A 22,938-nucleotide genomic window follows, 5' to 3' on the forward strand; every position below is an offset into this window, starting at 1 on the left:
GCCTATACCCATAGTGCTATGAATCCAATGAACTCAACACATCCAATTTTATTTTTAGCTGGTTGATGGTAAATATTAATGCGGTCAGTCTTGTTTTGTATAGGCAATGAAAACGCAGAGGGTACAGCTTATGAGGCAGATGAAGGATGATGCTGAAAAGTTCCGCTCTTTTAAACAACAGAAAACGAAAGAAGTGATTCAGCTTAAGGAGAAAGTAAGTTGGAGTGAATTATTATAATTAATGTACAGTGTTTCTATTCTTCTTTCAAACAATGTTTATCTTCTTAGGACCGTAAGCGGCAATACGAACTACTAAAATTGGAAAGAGATTTCCAGAAGCAAGCAAATGTACTACGTAGAAAAACAGAAGAAGTTAGTATTATGCCAGTGGCATTCTTGAGTAATAAAATCTGTAGTATATACGAAGGGCTCATTCAGACGAGCGTGAATCTTGTCCGTGTGCTGTGCGTTGAAACCATGCACAGTACGCGGCCCCATTGATTTCAATGGGGTCCTTCACACACGCAGGAGTTTTCACGCAGCGAGTGTCTGTTTCATAACTGCATGACCTATATTGGTGCGTTTTCACACATCTAGCTGCCCATTGAAGTCAATGGGTACGTGAAAACCATGACAGCACACAGACTACAGCCGTGTGCTGTCCGTGTCTTACGCATCCATTACATTGAGGGGAGAAAAAAATGCTTGCAAGTGCATGAAAAACACATGCCACTCGCAAAGCACACTGCATACCACAACGCACACGGGCAGATATACAACCGGATTTTACGTAAATCTGTCACGCTCATGTGAATGTAGCCTTAGTGATTTTATTTATTCTGTTTTCAGGCATCAACTGCAAATAAGAGGTTGAAGGAAGCTCTGCTAAGACAGAAGGAAGCTATGGATAGGCGTAAAGATGCTCCAAACAAAGGAATGGAGGGAGCGTCAGCTAGAGTCAAGGTGTGTGAATTAGGCCTCAGCAGTTCTGTTTAAAGCTCTTGCACATGCCATACCTCCATATGCCTCATATTTTATATAGGGTCAGGTTTTTTGTTTTTTTACTATTCGGTACTGGATGAAACTTTTTATTTAGAGTTGGTATGGGTGTTCTCCCATAGAAGCATTGCTTCTAGGAGAAAATCGCTGGATACGTATGGAGACCGCATGATGCTCATGCCCAGAAAAACTGCCATACTGTAGATTTCAAAGAGGGCATGCATGCTGCCTCACTGTTGTGAAGCCGTGGGTTTTTATTTTATTTAAAAACAAAAAAGGAGAGTGTATATTGGACCATTTGCTCCTTTTTTTCCAGTTTCAGTGCTGCAAAGAAGAATACAGTGTGATATAAAGCACCCAGTACAGAACCGTATGGACCGTGATATGGGTTTATGTTGTATACTTAAAATGCATATGCTATAGTGCATAAATCCATTTGCCCTTTAATTTTATTAGTGGGTGGCACTAATTTCTGCTCCTGATCCCCGGCCATAGCGCCAGCAGTGCTCTGACCGGGGATTCCCATAGAGTGCTGCTGGAAGGTGGATGAGGCAGCACCTAGCATTGAACTTGCTGAACCAGATGTTAAATAGGATACGGCGCCGGATCTCCCAGGGAGCCGGACACCAAATACGCTGCAGGTAACGTGTTTGGATCTGGCTCCTGCACAGGTTAGGCACCATACGGCGGCACAACTTATGTCCCATGTGCCAGAACAGATCCTATAGAAAGCTATGGGATCCGTTCTAGCATCCGCTTCCCTCCGGCATTTCTGCAACATGTCAGAGAAACAAAGGGACAATGGATACATGTGAACGGCCCCTAAGCAGGTCACTGATCTCATGGACTGTTACAATTACATCACTGTTGCCGGTGATCTGTATATAGGGAATGTAGGGAATACCTAGATAACGTGTTCCCTGATAACATGTGCCCATATAGTTAAAAAAAAGAAAATGCATAAATACAGTAAAATGTTCTAAAAAAGGTACAAAAAAATAAACACCCCCCCACCCCCACCCCCAAAGAGTGCACACCTATCCAACTCCACGGGAACCAATTTTAGACATTCTGTAAGTTTTGCATGGACATCAGGTCCCCAGGGGTTAATATGTTCCCGTCAGGCAGAATGTACATTGCACTAAACATAAATTTACCCTCGGAGATTAATTTTAGTCTGTTCTACCATGGCTGATCTACATGTTCACCTTTACTAAAAATGTCTGTACTTGAATGATTATCTTCCGTGTACAGAAGCTGCATCTATAGCTATGGGAGGGTGAAGGCAAAGCTAATATTGGGTTTTTGTACTCGCTCCTATAGCGAGGTCATATGTTGCACAATGTACATATTTGACATTCTCCCGCACATAGAGATGAGAGGATTATATTTTGGGGTACATAATCATTGAACAAACAGAACATGAAAAATAAGGAAAACCTTTTTGTTTTTTTGTTACTGACCATTTCTCCCCAAAAAAAAGCCATGTGTCCTGCAAAAAGAGGATCGGGGGTGTTATAATGGGGACGAGAAATGCCGATTTGCATATCCAAGTACTGTAGTTTAGTACCTATACACATTGGTTCTGCTGAAAACCTATATCTTGGTGTAATGGTAAATTTTGTCGTCATAGAGTTGGCTGGCCGATGAGGTAGAAGTCCTTGTTAGTACAGAGGAAGCTCAGAGACACCTTAATGACCTCCTTGAGGACCGAAAGATTCTAGCCCATGATATCGCACAGCTCAAGCAGAAAAAGGATACTGGAGAGCGCATACCTGCTAAAATCCGGGTAAGTACAGCATATAGTTGCCTAAATATTGCATTTCAAATAAGATGCCCCTACCTGGTAATGGTGACATTTACATAAAATAAAACTGATGTTAAAGAGGCTCTGTCACCACATTATAAATGCTCTAACTCCTACATAATCTGATCGGCGCTGGAATGTAGATAACAGCAGTGGTTTTTATTTTGAAAAACAATCATTTTTGAGCAAGTTATGAGCTATTTTAGATTTAGTTTCTTAAAGACCAACTGGTCGTGTTTTTACTTTTTACCAACTGGGTGTTGTACAGAGGAGTGTATGAGGCTGACCAATCAGTGACTAATCAGTGTCATGCACTTCTCATTGTTCCAGCCCAACATGATGCAGTGAAAGAAGCTGGGCTGGAACAATGAGAAGTGTATGAAGCTGATTGGTCACTGATTGGTCAGCCTCATACACTTCTTTACAACACCCACTTGGTCAAAAGTAAAAACACGCCCAGTTGGTCTTTAAGAAACTAAATCTAAAATGGTTCATAACTTGCTCAAAAATGATTGTTTTTCAAAATAAAAACCATTGCTGTTATCTACATTACAGCGCCAATCAGATTATGTAGGAGATAGTCAAATTATAATCTGGTGACAGAGCCTCTTTAAATATGTAGTCCTGTTAAGGAGGAAAAAAACAAAACTTTAGATAGCTGATAATGGGGTATGTTATACACTTATGTGTATCGGAAAACTGAAGATTGTAGAGGTCACTTAGGCTGTTGCTAGCATGGATTTGGTTTGTTACTCACTAGGATATCCAAATAGTCTAATCAGACCGGCATTCATGGGGGTCAAGGGGGAGGACGTGTCTTTGCTTGAAGCTTTTGGAAAAAATAATGAATAAACCTATTCCTCTGTTTTACTTAAGAGACGGACATACACGGTGGCAGAGCTTGAGAACATGGAAGATGAAGCTTCGGTCATCAAGCAGATTGAGAGCCTGGAGACTGAAATTGAGCTCAGGTATTTTACCAGCTCTGGATAATTTTGTCTGGATTTATGTGTATAAATAAAATAGCTTTTTAAAAAAATAAATATTCCATTTAATCTGTTAATGTTTTGTTTTTTTAAATAGGAGTGCGCAGATAGCTGATCTTCAGCAAAAGTTGTTGGATGCTGACAGTGAGGAAGAGCGAGTGAAGCGAAGATGGGAAACAATCACTAACCTTATGGAAGCAAAGTGTGCCCTAAAATACTTGATGGCTGAGGTAGGTTGTTCATTGTGTCAGTAATTAAACCGCTTTCCCACCCCCGCCGTGGAAAAAATATTCAGATCATGATCTTTGATAAGCCTCTTAAAGAGGACCTGTTAACTCTCCTGAAAATGTCTGTTTTAGTAAGATACTTGTATTCCACATGAAGTAAGAATTCTGGAGCATTCCATTCCTCTATTCTTCCTCCTAGAAATGTATGAATAAATTGACGGTGTTAGCAGTTGGAGGGGGTGTGTCCTTACATAGACTGACAATGTCCAATCAGTTCTGACAGACTGTAGGGACACACCCTATTGACAAGGGGAATGACCACTGGTATTCATACATTTCTAGGAGGAATAATCGAGGAACGTCCCAACACAGTTAGGGTATGTTCAATTCGGGCATTTTGTCTCGAATTACGCCTGGAAAAAAAGCCTCAAATACGCCTACAAACATCTGCCCAATGCTTTCAATGGGAATTACGATGTTCTGTTCCCACGAGCCTTTATTTTACGCGTCGCTCTCAAAATACGGCACGTAAAATGACTGCTTGTCAAAAGTAATGCAGGACACTTCTTGGAATGTTTTTGGAGGCGTTTTTCATTGACTCCATTGAAAAACGGCTCCAGAAATGGCCGTAAAAAAGCAGCGAAAAAGGCGAGTTGTTAAAAAAAAAAAACGTCTGAAAATCAGGAGCTGTTCGCCTGAAAACAGCTCCGTATTTTCAGACGTTTTTGGTCACTACGTCTGAACATACCATTATAAGAAAAGATGTTCCAGAATTATTTCATGGAATACAAGTTCTTACTAAATAAAACCTGTCAGGAGGGGTGACCGCTCCTCTTTAAGGCCTGTAATTGGGCTGGATCCGAGACTTTAAACATATCCACAGGATATCTCAGATGCAGGTCCCAACTCTGGTCCCATAAACCCTGTTCTACTGCTTTGTGTTGTGGTTGAAGAATGTGATTCCCAACCATGAGGGAATAGGCTGCCTAGCTCGCAGTGTAGCTTGCGTTCTACCGTAACCACCATTCACTACTATGGGACTTACGGAAACCACGTAGCTCAACGAGCTATGCGGTTTCCATAATTCATGGTTGGGAGTCGCACGCTTCAGCCACAACACAAAGCAGTAGAACAGGGTTTAGGGGGCCCCATTATAGAGATAGGTGTGGATCCCAGAGGTGGGACTCGCATCTATCTGATATTTGACATCCTGTGGATATGTCATAAATGTGTCTGATGAGAAAACCCCTTAAAGGGAGTCTCTCATGAGATTTTATTATAGCAAAGTGCTGACCCTGCTATTTTAATGATGGCATTAAGGATTGGAAACATACCGCTGTTGAATATCTTGGGGCTTGCAGCAGGGTAAAACAAAAAATTATTTATTCCGCTGTGCACCATGTGCAAACGGTTTTTGTGTCAGCCAAACCAGGAAGTGTCTGGCATCTAGAGCTCTAATCACTCCCCTTTGCAGTTGTTTGGTGGCTCTGCTTTTGACACTGAAGACAAGAAAAGCCGAAAATCAACTGCAGGTGGTGAGTAGTTAAAGTGTAGCTAAACGTTTGACAAACTTGTGACATGTCAGAAGTTTGGATTGGTGGGGGTCAGAGCACTGAGACCCCCACCAATCGCTAGAACGAAGCAGCTGAAGTGCTCGTGAGCGCTCATCCGCTCCGGCTTGGTACGTTTTTTTTTTCTTCTGGAACTAAATGTATTGGTGTACGGACTCAATAGAATGTCTGAGCCCATACTCCGATTTATATTGGCTTTCCGGAAAAAGCCCAACAGACCAGAAGCGGCTGAGCGCTCACACGAGTGATTCAGCTGCTTCGTTCTAGCGAGTGCTCAGACCCCACCAATCCAAACTTCTGACGTATCAGAAGTTTGTCAAATGTTAGCTATACTTTAAGGGTATGTTCACACGGCCTATTTTCGGCCGTAAACGCCTGAAAAATCGGAAGCAGAATGCCTCCAAACATCTGCCCATTGATTTCAATGGGAAAACGGCATTCTCTTCCGACGGAGCGTTTTTCGCAGCGTTTTTACGCGTAAAAAAACGGCTGTGAAAAATAAGTGCAGGACACTTCTAGGGACGTTTTTGGAGCAGTTTTCCATAGACTATTTAAAAAAGTTTCAAAAACAGCTGTAAAAAATGCAGCGAAAATCGCTAGTGGCACAAAAGTCTGAAAATCAGGAGCTGTGTTCTCTTGAAAACCGCTCCGTATTTTGAGACGTTTATGACTCTGCATGTGAACATACCCTAAAGCTCAGTAAAGTTACTTTGCATATGGTGTGCAGTGGAAAATTTTCTTCCCTAATGCTAGCAATCCGATCTTTAAGGGTAAGGCCACACGGACCAGGTCGCAACGCAGCCAACAACCGCGCCGGCTCCATGTTAGTGGCCGCATGTTAATTCGGGTAAGACGTCCCTTTATCTGCAAAATCGTGCGGCCATGAATTAATACACCCTTTGTGGCCGCATGGTTTTGCAGGTTACAACAAGTTACCCCCTATCTCGTATATGAGAACGGGGAGCCCGAACCCCAAGCTTGAACCGTGTGGCAGGTCGCTCATGTGCACTGCTGCTCCAGTCATTCTCTATGGCAGCGCCGGAAAAAATGAACACTGCACTCGGCTATCTCCGGCTATCCCATAGAAAATGAATGGAGCGGCAGTGCACATAAGCAACGTGCCGCACTGTTCAAACTTCAGGCTCCGCTTTCGCAAACGTTGGGGGGTCAGCTGTCAGACACCCACTGATCAGCAAGTTACCTCTTACTCTATGGATAGGGGTAATTTGTAACCGGTATACCCCTTAACTAGTGATGGACAGCCACATCTAACATAGTGCCAGCGCGGTTGTAGGCCGCGTCACGAGTGTCATGGCCGCTCCATGTGGCCTTACCCTAACACTAAGATGTTCCTACTCCTTTACCCTATTGCTAACTAGCGGGGTCTGCTGTTTCTTAGCCTAAAATATCATACTCCCTTTTAGAGAGAAGCTCCGGGCTACACATGAAATTGTACCCACCACTTTTTAATGCGCACCCTTAAAAAATTTGGCGTACTTTTGGCTGTTTATAATGACTTAAATTGAACTGCTATGAGCAGTTCTATATTTGTGCTATATTCTGGTAAGTTATAAATCTGGTGGCACATGGTGACTATGCCCCTTCCAGTTAACGCCACCTACTTTTCAAAAGTGTCAAGAGGAGAGAAGTTGCAAATTTTACCACAAACCTGGCGTGTGCTGAAATTTGCTGCTTTTACACCACAAGTGACATAAAGCTGTCAATCTCCCACCACAATAGTCTTCTTGCCTAATTAAAATTGATATATGCAATTAAATGCTTGTGCATTTTGTTTTAATGGCTTCACATCGGTTTCTTTTTTTTCTCCCTTTCGCTCTACAATATTAGTTGGTTTCTGCTAAAGTTCAGATTAGTAAGCTGGAAAGCAGTCTCAAACAAAGCAAGGCTAATGCGGCTGATTTGCAGAAGGTAATATTTGAGGAACGAAATCAGATGGCTGAATTGGAGACGGAGCACCAAAGTCAGCTTGTTGAGCTTGAACAGCAGCACCAGGAGAAGGTACATCTAATGAGATCATCTCAAGCAAGTCAATGATCTGTGGACCGTTATGTATAGAATATAAAACGGTGTCTGTTCTACATTGAGCCTTTTTAAAGGGTTTATACAAGAGTAGAAAAGTATTTCTGGGGAAGCTTTTTTTTTCTAATCCAGTATAACCCCTATAAATGCTATCGGCACCTTTTTCACTTCGATGTAACGTAGTACATAAACGCTGCTGAAAGCAGTTCTGAGCCGAATCCATCAGTGAGCTGCACAGACAGCGGCTCCTGCGTGCTCCTAAGCAATTTTCTAAGCGCAGTTCTGATCAAGTCAAAGTGCATCCACTTAGACTTGATCATAATGCAGCGTAGGAAATCATTCCAGAGCACACCAGAACTGCGGTCAGCCAAGCCGCCGTAGCAGTTAACTGATTCGGCTTACAGCGGCATTATGCAGCTTCTATGTATAGTGGATACACAGAAGCTGCAGTGTTAAAATTAAATAAGATATTTAATGTATATTAGAAAAATTGTTAAAATCACCAAACATACACTTTTAAAAAAGAGGGGCTTGAATGGTTTACATGGTCTGGGTATCATTATTTCTGTTCCTCAGATACTTTACTTGCTGAGCCAATTACGGCAGAAGCAGCCAATAGCCCTTGAGGTGGTAGAACCTACTGAGGACCGAGTGACCGAGAAGGAGAAACAGCTGTTGGAAAGGCTGAAGTTCCAGGTAAATGACATTTATGGAGTCCAGTGTATACAAGTTAATCCCAGAATATTTGTTTGCAAGCGCGAATCTTCCAGATTGATGAGAAGTTGAGTTTATGCAGTCAACATTTTCAGATAATACTATGGGAGTAGTCGTAGTGCAATGCAAATAAATCTGATGTCCGCCCTCCATGACCATTAGACCCCTCTTTGAAGCAACAGAGGAAATGGTAGTGGGAAGATCAGGATGAAACTCTTGGTAAAACAATATAAAGAAAATACAAAGATATGTTTGATAAATGTGCATACAATCTCCGAGAACTAGCACCATGTTCGAATCTAAAGCGTATCTGCTGTAACTCGGTCCGTATTTAATGGAAATGTTAGCGGTGAAATGAGGGCATGAAGAAAAAATGGCAGTGAAAACACTTTTTCACAGCCGATTTGCACCAGTCCGGGACCCGTTTTCACTGTACCCCCTCACACTTGAGTATATTATGGGAACCGTAAAAATAGGACATGTCCTATTTTTTTTTATTTTTTTCACGGGCCGTTCACGCAATCCGACAAAACAGCCGTGGGACTAGCTTCATAGAAAAACATGCAGCCGTGCGACGGCCGTCACACGGATGATTTCAGCGTTCGTTGGGAAGTTCTTAAGAGTTATGCGGGTAGCAAAAATGATTAGTCTACTCACTGCCGTGTTTGAGTACACCCAGTAATATACATTCCGGTCCCCTGTCGCGCTGATTCTGCAGTTTTTAAAGATGGTGCTTCCAGAGCACCAGAAGTCTATCTCTGAATACACAACTCGTTGTCACGTGACCAAGCCTGCTGTACTCCATGTACTGCTGCTCCTGCTTGTACATGGAGTACAGAGAGATTGGTCACATGACAAGCCGTATAGTCATCAAAGCAGGCTGTGCAACTAAACTTCCGGTCACCTGCCAGTGCTATAAAGATCACCACATAAAGCCATAATTTATTTATTTTTTTGTCGATTTGAGTGGTCAGCTTATTTTTTTGCAGGATCTGTAGCTTTTATCGGTACGTAAGATTATTTTTTTTAAAGACTGTCACCACATTATAAGTGCCCTATCGCCTACATAAGGAGATCGGCGCTATAATGTAGGTGACAGCAGTGCTTTTTATTTAGAAAAACCATCTATTTTTACCACGTTCGGCGCAATCTTTTGCTTTATGCTAATTACTGTCTTAATGCCCAAGTGGGCGTGTTTTTACTTTAGACCAAGTGGGCGTTGTACAGGGGAGTGCATGACGCTGACCACTCTGTTATTCACTGTGCTGTCTTATACTGACATATTAACGTTACGCCCCATCTTAGCAATGGATGTTGTCAAACAGACAACGGCCATTATTAAGGCACTAATAAAGTATTAAACACCGACAAACTTTTATATTGGAAAAAAAACCTCCCCCCACACAACCCTCTTTCACCAGTTTATAAAAAGATCGGAGTAGTTCAATGAATCTGACTTGGTCCAGTGGAACCTGCAAAACAAACAAACAAAATAAGGTTAGTAATCTGCTACTGCTTCATTCCTTGCTCCTTCTGTGAGTCGCCATGTAGTTAGTGATTCACAGTAGGAGCAAGGAATGAAGGAGCAGCGGTGAGTGCCGCTGATCCTGCAAAGCCACCTATCAGTGCTGATCCTTCGAAAAAGCGGATTGGTGGCTTTGCAGGATCAGCGGCACTCACACGCCGCTTCTCCTTCATTCCTTACTCATACTGTAAATCACCTTTATAGCAGCTGTTCACAGTATTACAGCCTCTTCCTATTCACTTGGTAGAGGACAATTCAGTTGGAGTAAGGAATGAAGGAGCAGCAGCGTATGAGTGCCGCTGATCCTTCAAAGATGCATGTCAGTAATGCCCGAAAGGTTACATCGTATGGGAAGGATGGCATCCTCACAATGTCATAGGTGTGGAGAGGTACGGGCTGATTTTATTCACCTAATGTGGGGTTGCCACTGGATTCTTAGCTTTTGGGAGGAGGTGGTTGCATTATTGACGGCAGTGCTGGGAAGGACGATACCTTGCAGGCCGGAGGTGTGTTTGCTGGGACTGCTTTCTGAGGAGCAATGGTCAATATATGAGAGGGCTTTCCTCAGAGAATCGCTATTTATGGCAAGGAAGGCGGTGGCCATGAGATGGATGGCGGATAGGGCACCGACAGTAGCGCAATGGCGTAAATTGGTCAATGACATACTTCCATTTGAGAAAATAGTGTATAAACATCGGGGGAAGCCAGCTAAATTCGATCTGATCTGGAGTGGCTGGTGCTCATCGAATCTCACTCACTGTACAGTCGAAGGGCTATCTGCTGCTCTGATTCAAGCTGGGGGTGGAAGTGGGTAAAGGACTCGGGTGGATGGCACATCCAAGTGCTCTTTTCTTTGCCGTACGAGATGGTTGGTGTGCTATTACAGAATATTGATATGTGGGCACATTATTACTGGTTTCGTGCTGAACTGGATTAAAAGTTTTGTTAGAAAAAAAAAAGATGCATGTCAGTGGTTTTGAAGGATCAGCGGCGCTAGTACGCTGCTGCTTCATTTCTTGTTTCTACTGTGAATTGCCCTCTAGGATCAAGGGACGTGGCAGCGGTGCTCGACGCTGTTCCTTCAAAACAGCTGATTGGCGGCTATAAAGGAGAGCGCCACTGATCCTTCATAGCCACCTCTGCTGTTCGGAAGGAACAGCGGCCAGCACCGCTGCTGCATCCCTTGATCCTACTGTGAGCCGCCCCAGAGGATGATTCACAGTAGGAGCAAGAATCTAAGGATCAGCGGCACACGAGCACCCCCACATACAAACCTCAAACATGCAACTCTGCCACACACACCCCCACCACACACAAGACATACACAGATTGAATCAAACATGGCAGCCCCAGTACATTAAAGTGTTTATTTTTTCACAAAATTATTTAAATACTTTTACTGTACTCGGGCTGCCATGTTTGATCTGTGTATGGTGTGTGTGTGTGTGGCACAGTTGCATGTTTGAGGTTTGTGTGTAGGGGTGCTCGTGTGCCGCTGATCCTTAGTTTCTTGCTCCTACTGTGAATCGTCTAGGGGCGGCTCACAGTATTACAGCCTTCTACCACTAGAATGGCTAAACCAGGGTTCTCAAGCACGCGGGCCGCATGTGACCCCTGAGGCTATCATCTGCGGCCCGCGGGACACATTACCGCTAGTAATGGCTCTGCTCCAAGACTCTGGAATTCCCTGACATCGCTGTCCATATATGGACAGTTTTATCAGGGTCTTCCCCAGAGCTGTGTTACGGGCAGAGCGCTAGTATAGGCTCTGCTCCGGGACTCTGTGGGATCCCCTGACAGCGCTGTCCACATATGGACTTGGCTGTCTAGGGCTTCCCCAGAGCTGGACAGTGATGTCAGGAGCACAGCTGGAGTTCTAGGCAGTGTGCTAGAAGCGGCTCTGCTCCGGGACTCCAGCTCTGGGCAAGCCCCTGACATCACTGTCCATATATGGCACTGTGGCGGCGTCTCCCGAGACTTAAACTGGATTGTTGAAATGCGGCCCGTCAACTTCAAATTTTTTCCTTATGTGGCCCACTTATCCGGCCGAGTTCGAGACCCCTGAGCTAAACTGATGTCTATACTGAAATTGATAGTATTGGTAACTGTATTACTTCAAAAGGTGTCATGTCGTCTTGACTTGTTCCAAACCATTCTGTATTTCTCCTAAGGATGAAGAAGTTGGAAAAATGAAGGAGCTTTGTGAGAAAAACCAACAACTCATCCAAGAAAATGATTTGTACAAACAAGTAAGTAAAAATATAGAAGACTTATGCACCTTTTACATGAAGGGGGGGGGGGGGGGGGTGTTTATGAACGGCCTTACATTTAGTAATTTTATTATTTTGCTCTTAAAAGTAACAAATTATTACGTTCACACCATATTTGCGCAATAATTTGTGACGTTTTTTATTTTATTTTATTAAAAGGCTTTATTTTTTCTAAACTTCTGCAATTTGTTACATTACAAAACAAGTACAGTAAATAAAATAGAAACAAGACAAATTATAAAACATCTGATAGGCACCATACTGCAATAATATCAGAAGAGATGTAGCACGTATATAACATACTTCCCCAGTGAATTAGGAATAGTGAAGTGTGCTCTTTCAATGCCTTACTAGAAAACAAGTCATACCACATTCATCCCATGCCCCATTCTTCCCAACCCCTCCCAATCCAACCAGAATTTTTTACACCCTTAAACCACAGATTCGGATGTCTCCAACCATCTGGACCAGATCTTATCAAATTTATCCGGACAATTTCTGTTTAAATGTAGTTTACGATACATGAGTACATATTTATTGACTATTTGCTTCCAGTGAGCCAACCTAGGGCCCTCCGTGGCCTTCCAAGCCATAATCCCCATCTTTCTAGCGCAGAATAGAACAAAACGAAAAAAAAAAAATTCATAGTAATTCTCTACGACATCATTTATGATACCCAAGAGACACACCTGAGGGGCAAGCAGCCTTGGAAGTTCAAAGTGGGTGTGAAGAAATTCTACTACCTCCTGGGACATATCCATACGCAGTGTATATATGTACCTACTTCCAACTGGCATCTAAAATCGCTACCCGAAGAATGCATCCCAATCCTCTGGAGTCTGGCTGGTGTATAGTAAATCCGATGCAGAAACAGAGATTGTATCAGAAAATCTCTTGCACTAGTAACCGAATCAAAAAATTACAGTTCTACCACCCTCCACTCCTCTTCCAGATCAGGGATATCCCCCTTCCACCGAGTAAAGGCTTTATCAATAGGTCGTTGGCCAAAGGACAGCAATAAGGCATATATATGAGCAAGGACCTTTTGAAAGGGCCGGGGCCCCCAGAGGGTGCGCCAGTCTAGAAAACCCCAACTGAGGCGACAGAACCAAATTGGGCAAACCAAGCATGACTTAACGAGATAGATTTGAGCTTTTGCAGAAGGTCTTTTTCCACTAAGTTCAGAAAAGGATAGATAGCCGGCGTTTTCCTCGGACAATTGACTCAGGAGCTTTACCCTGGCCCTCGACTACATCCCCGGCAATGATTCAAAATGGGGCAACCAAGGATTATTCTGAATTCTAGGGGAGTACAATGGGACCGTTGTGACCTTAATCATAGCATGAGCTGCCTTCCATGCTACAGCCACCGTCTGAAGCGGGGGAGGTACACTATCCCAGGATTTGAATCTATAAAGTAAATTCGTAGGACTTTCATAAGATGTCATAAGTGCAAGTGCAGTGGCTGTATTACTCAAATCGATATCTATCCACCACGGTGCAAGCACCAGTTGAGATGCCAGGTAATACAGATAAAGGTTTGGTGCCGCTATTTCCCCCCATGTGTTTAGGAACCTGTAGTAGCCAAGACTAAACCTAGGGACTCTACCCTGCCAGTGAAAAGACCATAAAACACGGTCAAGCCTTTTTTTTTAAAGAAAAATAAATAAAAAATTGTCTAGATAATACAATAGGACAGGCATGAAATAAATATAGAAATTTAGGGGGGTACTGTGACTTATTGTTCGCAGCTAATTGCACTTTATCCCCTTAACGACATGTCGCGTACTGGTACACGGCAGCTGTTAAGGGGAAGTATGGGGCTGGCTCACAGGCTGAGCTCGCTTTATACTCAGCGGGTGACGGCTGTGTTATACAGCTGACACCTCACTACAACAGGCGGAATCAAAGATCACTTTGGTTCTGCCCGTTTAACACCTTAAATGCTGCTGTCAATCGCGACTGAAGTGTTAGAATCAGGGGGCCGCCCCCTCGAACACTGCATCGTGCCCCCCCCCGGCCGGTGACTACGGGTGTTATGGCAGCCTGGGGGCCTAATGAAGAGGCCCCCTTGTCTGCCATCTTTGTACTCCTTTGAAGCCCTTCCTCTGGCATTAGTATTGCAGCATATCATGCAAGCAATCCAACAATTGCTGCTTTAAGTCCCCTAGGGGGACTAAAAAAGTAAGCAGTTAAATAAAGATTTTCCAAAAAAAATAAAACTAAAGTTCAAAAATCCCCCCTTTTCCAATTTTCCCTAAAAGCAATGTTAAAAAAGCGAAATAAGTAAACATAACTGGTATCTCCGCGTCTGTAAAGGTCCGAACTATCACAATATAGCGTTATTTAACCCGCTTGGTGAAATACATAAAAAAAGAGAGAAATTGCTGTTTTGCTCTCCTAAAAAAGGAATAAAAAGTCGCATGTACCCCAAAATGCTATCGGTGAAAACTACAGCTCGCCCTGCCAAACTTAAGCCCTCGCACCTCTAAATTGATGGAAAAATAAAAGTTATGGTGCTCAGACTATGGGGACAACTTTTTTTTTTTATAACAAATAGTTATATTTTTTTAAAAAGGGGTAAAGCCAAAACATATAAATTTGGTGTCAACATGTAGAATAAGGTGAATATGTCGTTTTTACCGCCTGATGGATGCCGTAAAAACAAACCCCCCAACCTCCCCAAAAAAATTATGTAATCTCTGCTTTTTGTCCTCTTCACCCCACAAATATATATATACTTTTCAGATTCCTAGTACATTATGCTGTACAATAAATGGTGCCATGAAAAACGACAACTTGTCGCGCAAAAAACTAGACCTCATATGGCTATGTCGACGAAGAAATATAAAAGTTATGGCTTTTGGAAGGTGGGGAGGAAAAAACTAAAATTACAAAGTCAAATTTGGCCTGGTCTTTTTTAAGGGGTTGGAAAAAAAAAATGATGCTTAGCAGAAGTTTGGTTACCACGGCCCAACACATTTTACTATAATTGACACTAGAAACTAGCAGAAATCTAGATCTGCTCGTACCTGGTGTAGATTTATTTTTCTGGTGCATGGAAAGTAGAAGATGCAACAAATGCAGGCGTGCACCCTTAGTATGAGGCCCGCAGTAGTAAAATATGGCTAATTTTTTAAGACTGGCGTATGAAATGCGAGAATTAGAAAATCTGCCCCTATGTATATTGGGTATGTCAGAAGGATGCATTTGGATATTTGGCAAAAAATTGTGCACTTCATATTAGGGATGTCACAATACCAGAATTTGGACTTCGATATCGATACTTCGTTTAGTATTGCGATTTCGATACTTTGCCAACAGTAATAATAAAAAAAAAAAATTCTTCCATTTTCTGATGAGACGCTAGGTGTGATGATGAATTTAACCTCCACGTGCCTCACATTAATAGTAATTAACCCCATCATGTGTCTCAGGCATAATGGGTTAATGTGTAAGATACATGATGGGGTTAATTACTATTAATGTGAGGCACATGGAGGTTAAATTCATCACACCTCGTGCCTCACTAAGTCATAGAAAGCCGTTTTTTTTTGTTTTTTTTTACAGCGTACACCATAAATGATGCAAAAAAATTAGTGTGCAGGTTATTACAGCCGCGCCAATACTGAATATGTGAAAATTTTATGTATTTAGCCTTATTTTAATTTTTATTGTAAAAAAGGTGTGTGTATTTTTTTTAAATTTAACTTTACTTTGTTTTTGCTTTTATTTTTTTAAACTTTAATGTACTGGCATATATCTCTATTACAGTATATTAGCCTGTGTACTGATAGTACACAGGCAGTTGTTAGGACATACCTAAGTATGTCCTAACAGGAAATATGGTCAGACAGTCCTGGCGTCCGTCAATAGACCCTGGGCTGTCTGCCCATATATGGTATGTCCCTCAATTGCGTCACAGGAATTCCCTGTGACGCGATCCAAGGGGCCTCCCCCTTCTCGTTTTCCTCTTGAATGCTGCAGTCAGCTTTGATCGCAGCATTCACGGGAATAACGGCGGGGATGAGAGGTTTCTCTGATCTCTGCCGTTATAGAGCGGGGCTGCGGCTGTGTAATACAGCCATTGCCCCGCTCCTGACAGGAAGTGCGTGCGTGGTCAGCATGAGGTGATGCGGCCGGCGCTGCACTAATGAGCGGCGTTTCAAGCACTGACAGAACATGGGGGTGTTTTGCAGTGCGCCCACCATGTTCTGTCTTCAGTGCCGCCGCTCATTAGTGCAGCGCATCATCCTGACCCCGCGCACTTATCAGGACTCAGGAGCGCGGCAATGACTATCACACAGCTGCAGCCCCGCTTTCATACATTCATGTGTTACAATACTGAGCTGTGCGGCCGCACAGCTAGGTATCGAAATACATGAAATAACGGTATCGAACAGTTTGGGGATGCAGAGTATCGAAACCGTATCGCAGTTTCGATGCATCGTGCATCCCTACTTCATATACGTTTTACGATGGCATACTATGCGACTTTATTCTATACAGTTGAATACATTTTTTGCGTTCAGTTGACTACATGATTTTTTTGAGCGCTTTGTTAATCTCCCCCACTCTGCTGCTACTGTAATACGCTGCGCATTTTCCGCAATTAAATATGTTGCGGAAAATCCGCAGTGTTTACGCCTAGTGTGTTCCTACTCTCAAAGATTTCCCAGGAGAATAACACAGAATCCCCACAATCTGAACAGATAGTCAACAGTATTCCTTGGAGTGCTGCGGCTCCTTCCATGTTTACCCTGACAGTGGCCAGTATGATCCTTTTTTGTAGCAACATTTTGAATATATATTTATCTTTTTTTTAGAAGTTGGCACTACTGCATGTTGCAAGTGGAAAGAAAATGTACCCTACTGATAAACTTGCCATTAGCTCTCCAGATTCTCCCTTTGATTTTGTTCCTCCAAAGGTAAACACTGTTTGTTTGTTTTTTTTGGTTGTCTGCCGTTCCTGGATTGTCCGTAAAACTAGATGCACATTAAAAAATCTTAAATTTCAGCCTAAAAATCTGCGTAGAACAACAGCAAAGTCTGCCATAGTTGTCTTGGAGGATTTATTATCTGAATCTGGAGAGTCTGAAGATGATTTTAGTGACAAAAACTGGATCCCTAGCCAAAATAGCAAACTGTCCAAGAAAGTGCCAAGTGGGGTAAGCCAAATATTTTAACCCCTGTATGACTTTCTTTCCTTTTTTTTTCTTTGGATGGACTAGGTAGACGTCAGTGAGCATTTGAACTGGGATTTTTTTTATTTATTTTTTTGTCTATATTCGCTATATATCTGATTTATATACATGGTTTGTAAACCCAGCATCTCATTTTTAAGGTATGATATTGAGGCTGTGTCCTGAGAGGCGTTGACATTAGTAATAGTGCGGTTTGTGTGCCCCCTCTTTCCTGCTACTATAGTGCTCTTGTAAAGCGCGTTGTGGAAATAAAATGTGCCGCTGTAGGAAAAATAAGCAGAACTGCTCAGAGGATTGTTGCTGTGACCCTTCTAAATGCCGCAACAGGGATAGCTTCTCGGTAAGTCTGTTTTTAATAGGCTGGAATGAAAACGAAATCTTCTAAACACCAATTTAAAATGCAGGTTTACATTTCCGGTGTTTCACTTTATTGCCTTGTATACTCCAGCAGGTTCTTCAGCACCCCTAGCCCTTTGTTAGGATCCTCTTAAATCCCCACATTCTGTACTCAACTGGTTTACTTCAGAAAAAAAACAACCCACCTTTGATTCTCTTCAAACGATCCTTCACTTGAATCAATCGATTTTAAGTTTCCCACTAGCGCCTATTAATAAACGTGCTTTACATGCTTCTAGAATGCGTACACTTTGACTAATTTCAATTGCCACTTATAACCTCGTAGGCAACCAGAAATCTGCCAGATTTCCAGGAATGATAAAAACCACCCATCTAGACTTTAGTGCCCGGCGTCTCTACCATGTGACTATGCTTACAAGTTCATTGCAATATAGAGGAATCGTCTCCGGTTAACACACTTCATTCGCGGTTTGAGACCACTAGCGAATAGTCGAGCCAGAAATCCTATGTATTAAAATGTGTAAATGTGCTCTAAATGGCAATTTACAAGGATTTGCTTTTATTTACCTCTGCTGCAATATAGAGTAAGCTGCGGTTTGCTTGACGCTTGCGCGCTCTCTAAAGTTTGCGCGCTCTCTAAAGCTTGCGCGCTCTCTAAAGTTTGCGCGCTCTCTAAAGTTTGCGCGCTCTCTAAAGCTTGCGCGCTCTCTAAAGCTTGCGCGCTCTCTAAAGCTTGCGCGCTCTCTCTCTCATGTGTTTAATTATTTCACTGACAGGATGATACCAATAGTGAGGATCAATCACGCGAATCTGAAAACTCGATGAAGATTGATTATCCTGGAGATGTAACGGCTGGAAGCTCATTTTTTACACCACCCTGTGTCACACCCACCAATAAGGTACGACAAAGTATACTTCTAGTTGCAATTTTCATTATGGCTACTTGCTCTGGGGAAAGGCTTCACTGCAGCGTGCGCACTCTGTTTTAAAATCATCTCCGTATCTCTGCATCTGGTATTTCCATAGGAGTTATTTACTGTGCGCTATTTATTTGCCTGCCCTTGTGTGCGATCAATTGAGTGGACTGCCTCACAACTAAACTTAAGTGGACAAAAGCGGATACGTGCTCTGAAGTGAGCCATGCTGCATTATGGGAAGTTAGTACTGCGAGGTAGTGCATTCAGTGCTGGCAGATGTCAAAGGAGAGCTGTCTCGCCTCTCCATCTTCCTTTTACAGTGTTTTTTTTTAGGTCTGAAAAGGTTTCTAAGGGCCTGTTCACATCACTGTTCATTTCCGTTCCGGGGTTCCGTTAAAATATTTAGAAACTAATGTGGGAAGACTAAGTTCACTTATTATTTTACAAGGGGCTCTATGTAGTTTTTAACTATGAACTACTTCCATAGGTTCTACGGGAAATAAGTGACATAGGCCAGGTACTCTCCATGAAGCTTCAGCGCAAACCAAGCATGATCGCCGGAGCGCCACTGACTGCAGACTTACAAGAAAATCAAATGTCAATACTGAAGAAAAAGAAGAAAGCTCTTTGCAACAGTAATACCAGTTTCTTCTCTGGATGTTCACCAATCACCGAGGATGAGTAAAAGGCGAGGTCCACAATAACCGGCTTCTCATTGTTAGTACAAAAGTCTCTACAGTTCTAGTTCAACTCTCAGCATAGAACAAAATGATTAGTATGTAAGGATAGGTGGACTGTTTGTTAGATCATTTTATATGTAACAAAGTCATAGCTAAAACTTGTAAATATGTGTATGTATTTGTTTGTCTGAAGGCAAGTCAGTGTTGTGTACGATTTTATAGTAATGGCACACGGGTTTTAAATGCTAAATCTTTTCCAGCTACTAATCCGCAACTCCCATTATACTGATGAGGCTAGACTTCATGACAAGTAGCGTGATAAGAAGTTGTGGAAAACTCCCTTGGTCAGCAATGACTTTGGAAATGTAGAATAACTTTGCAGAAATCTTCTTTAGTACCTTGGCCAGCCGCAATGCACAGACTTTTATAGTATGTCCATAAGTCATGTGACTAGTGTGGGACCAACCATTAGGATCACTTCTTCTTTGGTGCAGTGGCTGTACATGTAAAGAAATGGGAGAAAAGAGCAGACTAAACATACTTACATTTCTAAATCTCCCATTCATTTCACTGCAGATGTAGCCAACCTACCCACTGAGGTGGGATCTCTTAATTTTGGGATTGTTGGGGTTCCGGTAGACAGACCCTAATCTAATTTACAAACTAATGCTGGGTTCAGACTGCTTTTTTGTTGCAGCTTTAAGGCTGGGTTCACTCGTTAAAGCAAACACACATTTTGACTGCAATTCACAGCATTAAAGATCATCTTGGCGCAGCTTTGTAAAATTGTGACTGGTGTGGTTTTGCTGCGAATATTGGCAAAAATAATTTGACCGCGTTGTGAAAACACAGCCCAAAAGTCTTATGGCGGATAAACACTTTCAGCTGTTGAAGCCTTATACTATTTCGCCTTGGCGTGGATGCATTACGTGATTTCAGGCCGTTTCCAGATTCTATGAGGTTATGTGATGTAGCTGTGGATTCTTTTAGCTGTGAAAGATTGTTGTTTTTTTTTGTTTTTTCTAGTGCCTCAAGTTTTTGTAAAATTTGTTTGATTTTATTTTTTTTAATATTTGTTATTACTAATAAAATGAAATGTTCAACTGTTTATCATTTCCTTCCATTGTTTTCTATAGGCTTTCAGAAATCCTGTTTACAAGGATCAGACTAGCAACATATTGACAAGCTATTTAATAAATCCTATTTTATTACGGTTTTCATTGATCTAGAGTTATTTGGACTTGTTTTGTAAGGGTTATGAGCACTGGTTGGTGGAATTTTTTATTTTTTTTAAATAGTCTGTGGGTTTATGAAATTAAGGGCGCATTCCAATCACAAGGATCGTATTTTTTTTTTTTTAAACTCGTTTTTTTTAAACTCGTTTTATTAAAAGTAACTGTCAGAGTCAAACCATCACATACATCAGGATAACATTATACACTCAATATTACATATGTCAGAAGAATCAATACATACAGAAGGAATACTCGCAGGTACCCATGATGTTAGACCGTGGTTCGCAAACCACATATATAGTACAGATTGATCAAATCATTCTATCAAAACTTTTAATCCTGTACATCACTGTAGTATGAATATGCCCCCGGTTCAATATTCTGCACTAACTCACCCTTCCTCCTTGTATGACATAAAACGAAGCACCTGGAAGTGTCCTCCTCCCGACCTCTTTACCCGCTCCCGCCCCAGCTTGAATCAGAGCAGCTGATAGCCCTTGGACTGTACAGTGAGTGAGGTTCGATGAGCACCAACCATTCCAGATCAACTCAAATTTAGCCGGTTTCCCCCGGTGTTTATACACTATTTTCTCAAATGGAAGTATGTCATTGACTAATTTACGCCATTGCGCTACTGTCGGGGCCCTATCCGCCATCCATCTCATGGCCACCGCCTTCCTTGCCATGAATAGTGTTTCTCTGAGGAAAGTCCTCTCATTGACCATTGTTCCTCATTGAGCAGTCCCAGCAGACACACCTCCGGCCTACAAGGTATCGTCCTCCCCAATACCGCTGTCAATAATGCAACCACCTCCTCCCAAAAGCTAAGAATCCAGTGACAACCCCATATTAGGTGAATAAAATAAGCCCGTATCTCTCCACACCTATGACATTGTGAGGACGCCATTCTTCCCATATGATGTAATCTTATGGGCGTCAAATAACATTGGTGGATAATGAACAGTTGCACTAATTGTTTGCCGCTGGTGAAACCAGCAAATGTGAACCCTGAGCCTCCCTCCATTCCTCCGCTGTGAGTTGTGGAATTAGTGCACGCCACTTATCCTCAGCCATAAGGGGCTCCACTCGCATTTTAGCCTCCAGTAGCAAAGAATAAATTTGAGAAACGGCTCCACGTGTAGACGGCGTGTTCAACCTCACCACCAAGTCACAGCTAGAGTACGTCATGGAGTTCAGTGGAAATTGTGCTAATAGAGCATGATGGAGTTGTATGCAATATAATTCATCCCCCGGTGGTATATTGAATGCTGCCCGAATCTCACTCACCGTCATGACCAACCCGTCTTCCGTTAGCAATTGTGATAGAGCAGCTACCCCTCGAGGACCAGTAACGTTTCCCCACCATCCCGTGCAAATGGGAAAAACTCTGATTATCCCACAGCGGACTCTCCGCCACCACCCCCAGTAGCTCTTTAGCCTGTTGCCAGACTCGTCTGGCCAACTTATGCAAGGGTAACGGAGCGGTGTCTAAAATCATGTGGCTCCAATATCGGCCACAGGGTTTTCAAGCCCAACACCCTGGCTAGATGACACTCCGCATTAGTTGTTAGGGGGGGGAGACCCAAGAAGTCAAGTACCTGAGCTGACCCGCCAAGTAATATAGAAAAACATCCGGTAACGCAGCCCCGGCCTCATCTTTAGATCTCTGTAGAATCGACAGCTTGAGTTTAGATCCCCCCCCCCCATACAAACGGCGCGAACAGCGAGTTTATTATTTTAAAGAATCTTTTAGGCACCAACACATCCATATGCTCCAACACATACAAAAACTTTGGCAGTACTATCATCTTTAATAGATTCACGCGTCCTGCCACTGACAAAGGCAGACCTTTCCACACCTGTATTTTATCCCTTAGGTACGCGACCAAGGGCGCTACATTTAACCCGTACGATCTAGAGCTATCCCTAGCAATGTTAATCCCCAAGTATTTGAACTCTGGTCTTACTGACAGTCCGCAGAACTGGGTGCCCCATCCACAGTTATCCTGCCTCAAAGGCATCAAATACGATTTGGACCAATTAATTAGTAACCCGGAATACCTTCCAAAAACGTTAATGAGGGATATGGCCCTAGGAAGGGTGGCATTGGGGTTCGCCATAAACAACGCCATGTCATCCGCATATAATCCTATCCGGTCCTCTGTCCCCTATTCTAATTCCCATATATGCAGGATCCCTCCTGATAAGAGCCAAGTGGTTCAATGGCCAATGCGAAAAGTGGCGAAAGTGGGCACCCCTGCCTCGTGCCCCTATGGAGGCCAAAGGAAGGGGACAGGACCCCATTCACCAACACCTGCGCTCGTGGAGATTTATATAACAAGGAGACCCAATTAATGAATCCATCCCCAAACCCAAATCTTCGCAGCACTGCCAGCAAATAAGGCCA

General features: G+C 42.7%; 1 protein-coding gene across 3 annotated transcripts in view; it reads left to right on the top strand.

Moving 5' to 3' along the window:
- The window catches only part of KIF4A (kinesin family member 4A), a 51,557-nt gene extending 31,045 nt beyond the window's left edge, over window positions 1-20,512 (top strand). For 2 of the 3 annotated variants that reach the window (XM_075835668.1, XM_075835670.1), the window contains exons 18-31: window positions 104-214; window positions 289-372; window positions 850-963; window positions 2,633-2,788; window positions 3,683-3,777; window positions 3,890-4,022; window positions 7,439-7,609; window positions 8,207-8,326; window positions 12,041-12,118; window positions 16,965-17,066; window positions 17,157-17,306; window positions 17,566-17,682; window positions 18,476-18,598; window positions 19,104-20,512. In XM_075835668.1, the coding sequence (XP_075691783.1) occupies window positions 104-214; window positions 289-372; window positions 850-963; window positions 2,633-2,788; window positions 3,683-3,777; window positions 3,890-4,022; window positions 7,439-7,609; window positions 8,207-8,326; window positions 12,041-12,118; window positions 16,965-17,066; window positions 17,157-17,306; window positions 17,566-17,682; window positions 18,476-18,598; window positions 19,104-19,301 (1,752 nt within the window). In that variant the 3' untranslated portion in view covers window positions 19,302-20,512. The remainder of the gene's footprint in view (window positions 1-103; window positions 215-288; window positions 373-849; window positions 964-2,632; window positions 2,789-3,682; window positions 3,778-3,889; window positions 4,023-7,438; window positions 7,610-8,206; window positions 8,327-12,040; window positions 12,119-16,964; window positions 17,067-17,156; window positions 17,307-17,565; window positions 17,683-18,475; window positions 18,599-19,103) is intronic. The other variant, XM_075835669.1, reaches the window with a different exon arrangement.
- The last annotated feature ends 2,426 nt before the right edge of the window (window positions 20,513-22,938 follow it).

This window comes from Rhinoderma darwinii, chromosome 8 (genome assembly GCF_050947455.1).
Source record: "Rhinoderma darwinii isolate aRhiDar2 chromosome 8, aRhiDar2.hap1, whole genome shotgun sequence".
Taxonomy (NCBI): domain Eukaryota; kingdom Metazoa; phylum Chordata; class Amphibia; order Anura; family Rhinodermatidae; genus Rhinoderma; species Rhinoderma darwinii.